Source organism: Lolium rigidum, chromosome 7 (assembly GCF_022539505.1).
Source record: "Lolium rigidum isolate FL_2022 chromosome 7, APGP_CSIRO_Lrig_0.1, whole genome shotgun sequence".
In the NCBI taxonomy this organism is placed as follows: Eukaryota; Viridiplantae; Streptophyta; class Magnoliopsida; order Poales; family Poaceae; genus Lolium; species Lolium rigidum.
Genome location: NC_061514.1, coordinates 125,078,768 through 125,086,968, shown reverse-complemented (window position 1 = coordinate 125,086,968; position 8,201 = coordinate 125,078,768). Strand labels below are relative to the sequence as shown.

General features: G+C 42.5%; 1 protein-coding gene across 2 annotated transcripts; it reads left to right on the top strand.

Annotated features, from left to right (window-relative positions):
- The first annotated feature begins 395 nt into the window (after window positions 1-395).
- Window positions 396-7,645, top strand: LOC124672036. Of its 2 annotated transcripts, none has more exons than XM_047208332.1 (5): window positions 396-1,237; window positions 3,457-4,153; window positions 4,266-4,352; window positions 5,745-6,683; window positions 7,172-7,645. In XM_047208332.1, the coding sequence occupies exons 1-5, from the start codon at window positions 1,134-1,136 to the stop codon at window positions 7,220-7,222; spliced, it is 1,878 nt and encodes a 625-aa protein (XP_047064288.1). In that variant the 5' UTR covers window positions 396-1,133; the 3' UTR covers window positions 7,223-7,645. The 2 variants fall into 2 exon arrangements, with proteins under 2 accessions (XP_047064288.1, XP_047064287.1); XM_047208331.1 differs by having other exon boundaries at window positions 397-1,251; window positions 3,459-4,153.
- The last annotated feature ends 556 nt before the right edge of the window (window positions 7,646-8,201 follow it).

Below are 8,201 nucleotides of genomic sequence, written 5' to 3'. Positions count from 1 at the left end.
TGTGTCTTTGCCACGTACCATTACAATTCCGTGACATATTTGCCAGAACACACCACCTAACTGAATATGGAAAGCTTTGCATTTTGTCTTCAAAACCAGTCATCCCAGGTAAAAGTGCAAAACTTTCCGTTTTCGGCTAGGTGGTGTGTTCTGGCAAATGTGCCACGAAATTGTAATGGTATCTGGCAAGAACACAATCGAGCAGTGTGTTTTGGTAAACGCCAGAAAATAACGGTGTTCTGTAGCAAATTTTCCCAAAAAAGAAAAAGAGAAGAGAAAATGATATCAACCGTCACCAAGGAAAGGGAAGAGACATGAGCAGACTGGCTGAAAGTCACAGTTTTCGCATAGGGTTTCTCTCCCTCTCTCCTGCACAAGACGAACAAACACACCACACAAACCCAAACACTCCCACGAAATCCACAAAAATCCCGATAAACAGAAAAATCCTCCGAAAAAAATCGGGTGCTCCCAATCCCTTCCCAAGAACTTCCCCGCCCCTCCCGGAATCCCACCGGCCCCAGCCAGATTTCCCAATCTCTCCGGCGCCGCCGCCGCCTTCCGCAGATTTCCCGACGAGAAACCTAGGCGCCGTAGGTACGCCAGAGTCTTGGCTCACTCGCTGCTCGCCCGTCCGCCTAGGCGCTCAATCTCGGTTCCCCAGCCCCGACCTACCAACCCTGCTTCTACTGCTGCCGCCGTGCCGTACCTAAGCGTCGCCGCCGGCGCGCCCCAATCCCCCGCCTCTCACGCGGGGCGCCGCCATCGCCGTCCCCGTTCTTCCTCGTCGGGGCATCGCGTTCCCGTCCGCACCCTTCTTGCCATTGATTGGGTTTCGAGGTATCAGGTTGTTTTCATCCAGCGACCAGTTAAATCCCGCTGACCTGCACAACTTCCGGGCGTGCCGCTGCGCACCCGGCACACCATCTAGATCCGCCCCCGCGGGGCTAGGTTTTGCTGTGCTCAGCCTTTCTGCCGAGAGGGCGTTGTGCGCGTATGCGCCATTGAATCGTGCGCTGGCGCCGCCTCGAGTGCTAGGCGAGGAGTGGAACACAGTGGTGGTTTTTTTCATTACTGCGCCGGACTGGTTCCTGCTGCTGAGGGCGGGTAGATGGTGAGCGGCGTCAGGTGGCATGGACCGAGGTGAGCCCTCGCTGAAGCCTGAATGGTTGGTGCGTGGGGTTGCCACGCCGACAGTGTCAGCCGCAGGCATCCGGCCAGGGACTTCGCCCCGTGCTTCGCCCCGTGCAGGTGAGCTGCTTCTCCTTCTCAGATTTTCATATTAATGCATATAATGGATATCGGTTAGTGCTGTTTATAGGATGTATGTGAGATTAATTCACATCGGAGATGTTTCTGGTCGCATTGGATAATGTTACAACAGCTGTTATTGGCGCATTGGATTATCTATGCTTAGCACTTAACAGTGTTTATTTATTTATTTAGCATGGTGAAGTTAGTACACTTCTTCTGGTGTGCATTGCTGCCTGCAAGCTCACCATTTTGCTTGAAACATTTACCATTCTTCATTCTTTCTGTCACCGTTATTGCCATACATTTACTCATTTATAAAGGCTGGTGCCAATAACGGTGAAGCGTTGCATGGAATAAGATGCCGCATTATAAATGAGTAATTGTGGACTTGCGGTTGTCGTTGAGGAATCAAGCTTCGGAAACAATGCTTACATCTGCCTTGTGTTGGTGCTTGTTATTTATCGGGAAATGATTTTTATCAGGAAATGTTTTAATGGGAGTTATTTGGCTATCATGCTGGAGTCAGTTCAGACTTTGTTGGATGGGGACATTTACTGGTTCATATTAGTTAACCATGTTGCTATAATGCTTCAGCAGTCCTCATGTGCTATGGACAAGGATTGCGAGTCGACGAGTCGACAGGTCGTTCTGGGCCAGCGACTCAGAGACTAGTCAAGACTAGTTTCGACTCAGCAAGACTCATGTTTAACACTAAATTACTAATGTGTTTAATGTAGGATAGAATATAAGGCTAGGGATAGAGGAGTGGGGGAAAACCTGGGCAATTCCTTCCAATGGCCAAGGCCTTCCTCTTGTCCATGAACCAGCAGCCTACAGGTTGGGGACATGGGAGTGGGGGAAAACCTGGGCAATTCCTTCCAATGGCCGGCAGGTTCTTGCAGAGGCGGCGGCCAAGGGAGAGAACACCAAGATGTGTTTTGGCTTTTGGGTTTGAGCGGGGGAAACTGTCTCTCGATCTTGGTTTCACGGGGGAACACGGGGGAAAACGGGAATGGGAGGAAAGAATGGAAAAAATTATAACATGTGGGGTCATTTTTTTAGTCGACAGACTCACAAACCTGGACTAGTCGAGACTAGTCAAGACTAGTCAATCGACTCGATCGACTCATCAAATGAGTCGAGTCGAATGGCCGAGTCGACCTTGCAAATGCGACTCGTAGACTAGTCGTCGACTAGTCTCGACTAGTCTTTCGACTCGCAATCCATGGCTATGGAGTACCGCAGGATTAGGCTGAATCACCCATAGTAACATTTTGGCGTAGGCAAAACCTCTTTAGTACTAGTAACATTCTTTCCTTTTTTTTAATGGCAGTTATAATTCTTTCCTTGATACATTGGAACATGCATGTTACTGAGCTTGATATGGTTGTTTTGATTAGCAGACTAGAATATATAAAACTAATGGTCAACAATATAAATTAATTCGTTACTACAACTAAATATATAATTAACTTATTATTTCCACTACAATATCTCTGCAATCTCAATGCGTGCAACACAAATGCGACATAAAAACATGACCAAGAGGTCAATGACGCAATTTCACATAATTAACTTTGCCTGTGAAGAGCTCAGTCTCAGTTGTAGCTTGGACCCATTTGGAGGCAGGAGAGGTGCTGGAAGTTAACCTCACGCACTAGACTTGTCCTGCTGCAAGGAGCCATGGAGAAAAGGTTCCAGGCTTCATCCGTGCATAGTCGGTGACTTAGCTCCTGTTGTGTTAAGCAGATGGAATTATTATGGATTCAAGGCACAGAGACTTTGCACGGCTGCATACTCTTGTAGTTACACATACTTTAGTGTATTGTTATTTATCATTTTTTACAATAGTTTTCTTCTGCTGATGATCATGTTTTGCTTGTTTTTACCTACGCATTATTGGGTGACAGTCGTGTGGGATAATGATTATACTGCATAATGCATATTACATTATTACAGCAGTTCTTATTCTGTACTGTTGCATTAACACTTGCGAATTTTGCTGTTTTTGCACTTAGTATTAGTTAAGTATTGATGTCCGATTGTTCCGTTACCAATTAGTGTTGTTCTGGATACCTTTTTGTTGGTTTGGTGTACTGTTGCATGGTTTAGCTTAACATGTATGGACCTGTTGCATTGACTGTTCTTTCCAGCTTGCGATTTTACTGTACATTCGCTAAGAAGGTCTTGCTTGAATGCTTTAGATGATCAAGACAGGGGTGCTTCTCCAAGAAACCAATCATCAGGCCGTGATCGTGAACGGAGCTCCCAACAGTCCTCTTCACGCAGGAGTTCTGGCCCAAGTCTGTCCAGACGACATGAACGGGATGGCACTGTGAAGTCAAGAGGTTATGCCAGTTTTGGAAGGAGCAACAGAGACAAGGTGTGCGAAAAGGGCTCTGATTTCCGTGATTGCGAGAGTAGGCCAGGTCTTTCAGATGATCCCTTGCGAGATGGCTTCGGGTCCTTTAGCACATGCAGACCGGAAAGCGATAGGCTTAATCGTATTCGTCCAAAGCTGGACGCATCGAATCGGGCAGCTGGAGTAAGTTTGGACAATGTTAATCTATCTAGTAAGGATTCTGGTGGCATATCCTTTGAGCGAGAATTCCCACACCTTAGTTCCGAGGACAGCAATGGAAAGCATGATATAGCTAGAGTTCCATCTCCTGGAATTAGCACCCCAATTCAGAGCATACCATTGGTTTCTGCGCCTGATGGCTGGAACTCGGTGCTAGCAGAAGTTCCTGGACTTAGTGAGCCAAGCAATAACAATGTTTCTTCTGCTTTGTCACCTGCTGGTTCCATTAGACAGCTTGAAGTGACGAACTGTGGGTCTGCATTAAGCATGGCTGAAACAGTAATGCAAGCACCATTGAAAAATTCCTCCACACCACAGGTAGTGTAACCTATAATGAAAATTTTGTTTATTATTCCCTTTAGTTTATGATCGTATTTCCCATCACACTTGATCTAACTTGTATTTCTGGTGCAATATCTTTTTTACCCAGCTATCTATTGATGCTCAGAAGATTGAAGAAAGAACTTTGAGGCAGTGCATTCTAAGACCTCTGACGCCTTCATCAAACAAAATATCTGTATGTGCCATATATTGTCTTTGCTGTGAGATTAATATTTCTTGTGTTGTTTACTGCGTCTTATATTATTAGCATGGTTGGTTTGAAACTTAAAATCTCCCATCCATATTGTCTGGCAAGTGATATGGCTTTTTGAAAGACAGAACAACCATAGCAAATGTACTTTGTCCAACTTTTTTGCCTTAAGTAATGAAGTAGGAGAGCCTATGAACAACGAATTAATATCCTAATTCTTTATTTGTTTCGATTGTTATTAGTGGATCAACCACATAAGTTTTGTTTCTATGTGGGGAATCTGTGTCTGTAATGTCCTCGATGTTTTGATCCTAAATTATGTATGTGTTTAGTAATGATGTTCAAAATAGTTAGAAGATATAGACATAGGTTGGTTCAATTGCTTCATATTCTTTGCAAACTGCAAATATCCACTAAGCAGATGTAGACAATTTTCTGAATGTTGCTAAAGGCTGGTGCGTTCTATTATAAATTTATGTAAATGAACATATAATATGTCCTAAATATGCATACAGGTTAGTTGTTTGTTTGAACGTGCATGTTGGAAATTGGGACATGCATTTTTCTGTTTTAAAAGTCTATCATCCTCAATATTTTCCTAAATCTGTTTTGTAACTCTGCGCTTTGAACCTAAACTACTTTACAAGGAACATAAGTTCAAAAGTCAACTGTAGGTTGATTTGTGTTGTTATATCATTTGATTATGAAATCTAAGTTGGTAATTTACTAATTTTATGTGGACAATTTTTTTAAAGCAGATGAAATATCCCTTGCATATTAGGTGTTCGTTGTGATTTTAGTAATTTCTCCTATCTGTTTGGCTTATGAATTCCTCAAAAAATTATTAGGATTATTTTGCATGTGGATTACTTGTACGTTTTACTGAACTTAGATTAAGAGAAGTATATTATTCGGATTGCAATAGCAAAATGATACTACCTCTGTCCATCTTTTGATGTCAAAAGTTTGTCTAAATTCAAATGTATCTAGATACACTTTAGTGCATAGATACATCCGAATTTAAACGAATCATCGGACATCTATTAATGGACGGAGGGAGTAGATTTTTTCGTTCAACATTAGTTTGTTAATATTACTGCTTATCTAGAGATCATTTTTGTCTTAGTTTGGCATTAGAGTGGCTTACGCATACAATTTAGTATCCAATCCATAGAATAGCACATAGTTTGTGCAAACATGTCTGCATTTTGTGCGATATTACAGTTTTTTTTACTTAAAAATGTAATTCCCTATCCATACCTGGTTGCGGACATTTTTGAGAATTGTATGTGCTTATTATAGCTGTATTTCTGTTTCACGTATTTATGGAGTGATGTTGTCTTGGTCTGGCACTGATTCACCCAGAATATTTTGCAGGTATCTAGTTTATCGGATAAGTTAAAAATCAAAGGTGCAAGAGCTGGTGATTCTAATGGTCCTGTCAAGTCTTTACAACAACTGTCAGCACAGCCTTCTAACAGCTCTGTTCGTACTCAAGTCAAATCTGAGCTTGGTAAGCCATCTCAACCAGGAAGCTTTCAAGTCCTAACCCGTGAGCAGAATGGGGCTGTAAATACTGCCAAAGATGTCACCAGCGATCCTGGGAGCCCTGTTCTAGGCCGTTCTTTTTCAATAGAACCACTGAAAAAGCCTATTGCCAACCAAAAGCTTAAAGGTGCCACAAACGGCCTCCCTTTGCATCTACAACAAGGTTCATCTGTTGAGAGAAAGGCAAGTGCAAAAGACAAGCATAAATTCTTTGAGTTGCTGCGGAGCAAGTCTTTAAATGGTTCAAGATCTGGCATCGAGTCCTCATCTAGCTTGATTGATGAGCAGAGGAACCCTTCTCTTGATTTGTCCTTGTTTAACAGTGGCATTAAATGTATTGAAATTGGAAGTAGTTCATGGGAGGATGCAAATTCTTGTGATGGATCTCCGCGACACCTCTCTGACAATGAGGGAGTCAAGCCACATTCAGAATCTTGTGATGTTCTGTATGAGGGGTTGCATGAGATAGTTGCGAACATCAAGTACTCCAACTCTTCATCAGATCTTGCTGATGCTGTGACGCCTCAGGCAGACAAGGCTGAACCCACTCTGTCCATTATACCCACGGATAAAAATGATGCTTTCGTGAAGTCAGACTCCAGCTATGATAAAACTAATATGTCAGTTGAACCCATTGTACCATGGGAAGATGAAACGTACCCTACTGAAGATGAGCCTAGTCCAGAAGAAATGGCTTTCCTGAAATCTCTTGGCTGGAAAGAAGACGAGATAGTTCCGCCTCTGAAGCAGGAAGAGATTGCTGATTGTGTAAGTTTTGATATGTTCTTTAATTCTAGTTCATCAACATTATTTGGCTTTCGATACACAAGTCACATGTTCTTTTTTAATTTCACAAGTCTCCATTAGGTACTTGTAGCATTTGAGTCCCCCTTATTTAAGTTTCGCCAAAACATCTCCCAGAACTTCCGTTCCAGGTTTACTTAATTTTAATCCATTTAATGTGGCTTGCCAGCCATCTCCCAAGATGGATTTGCACATGAATTTTCACGGGAAAGGTCCAAAGACAAGTGTTTACAGAAAACGGTATAGAGAGAAAGAAGAGAAAGTCTTTTTTTTGATAAATTTTAATAACCGGCTCCAATTATTGTTTTGAAACCATATTGATATCATTTACGTGGTAGTGCACATCTTTGCATTTATGTTTTCTTGTTAGACACGTCTGGAATGTGCACACATGTTAAATTTACCTTGTGTAGCTACCATTTGTTGTGACAGAAGTTCCTATTATTTTGTAGTTAAGGCACAACTTGAGGCTGCAGCAGAAGCTTGAGGAATGTAGGGGCTAATGATAGAACTCATCAAACAAAGTTACTGGTGTTGTTGCAGCGCTGAACTTGTGGAGTTCAATCTATGTCCTGATGAGTTTTGGACTTTGGTCGGTAACTACCTCAACTCCCATGGGACGATTCTCTAGCTTAACAAATCGAGTTTCCCCCAGTTAATTTCAGTTCCATGGGGAGTTTTCATGAGTAGACTGATGTTTCCCCCCTGCTGAAAAGAGGTTTTAGGGTTTTCTTTCTCATTTTCCCAGAAGGAATACCGTATGAAAAGCCTGTATGGTGTTGGACGCACGTAGGCGTGCGCCTGCGGTGCTCAGAAAGAATAGGTTGTCTTCTTTTTTATACTTCTCATGGCTTGTCCTTGTTTCAGAAAAGAAAGGAAAATAATACTGGTGTTTACATGAAAAGGACGCTCTATGTTTACCGTGACCTCACTTGTCAACCTTTTGTTAATCTTCTACTTGTCTTATTCCTCTATTTTTGCTGTCCATTCGATCTGAGGTGCTCAATTGTCACGCTGTCATGCTTAGGGTTTTATAGTGAACATCGGTTTCAGATATGTGGATGTCCTTTAACCAGCTGTGGTGAATTGGGTAAATATGTCTCAGACATCTTGTTTGATCACTAGGTATTTACCGATTGGAAATTTCAGGTTTGATGTATTGGCGGATTGTGTAACTATTATAGTGTTACTCCTTTTTTGTTAGACTATTCTGTTATTGGTTGCCATAGAAGCAGAAGGGGAACTTGCTCTCAGCCAGATAGTGTAGTATCCAGACGCTACCTTGAAGTTCGGCACCTGAGTGCATTCAGGTGAGGTCAATTCGTTCCAACTTCTGATCAGAGAGCGCGTAGACATCGGTTTCTCACGTACAACATATACTATACGTCTTCTCCTTTCCCCTTTGATGGAGTTTTTTTGTCTTCTTGACAGCAATGCTATCCAGTAGGATGTATGAGATTATACCGTCATTCAAACTCATGT

What these genes read in the sequence shown, in the direction of transcription:
- LOC124672036 (XM_047208331.1), top strand. Translation starts at nt 1,134, where the DNA reads ATGGACCGAGGTGAGCCCTCGCTGAAGCCTGAATGGTTGGTGCGTGGG. An exon ending in CTTCATCAAACAAAATATCT is followed by an intron (nt 4,353 to 5,744) that starts GTATGTGCCATA and finishes AATATTTTGCAG; the next exon opens with GTATCTAGTTTATCGGATAA. An exon ending in AGGAAGAGATTGCTGATTGT is followed by an intron (nt 6,684 to 7,171) that starts GTAAGTTTTGAT and finishes ATTATTTTGTAG; the next exon opens with TTAAGGCACAACTTGAGGCT.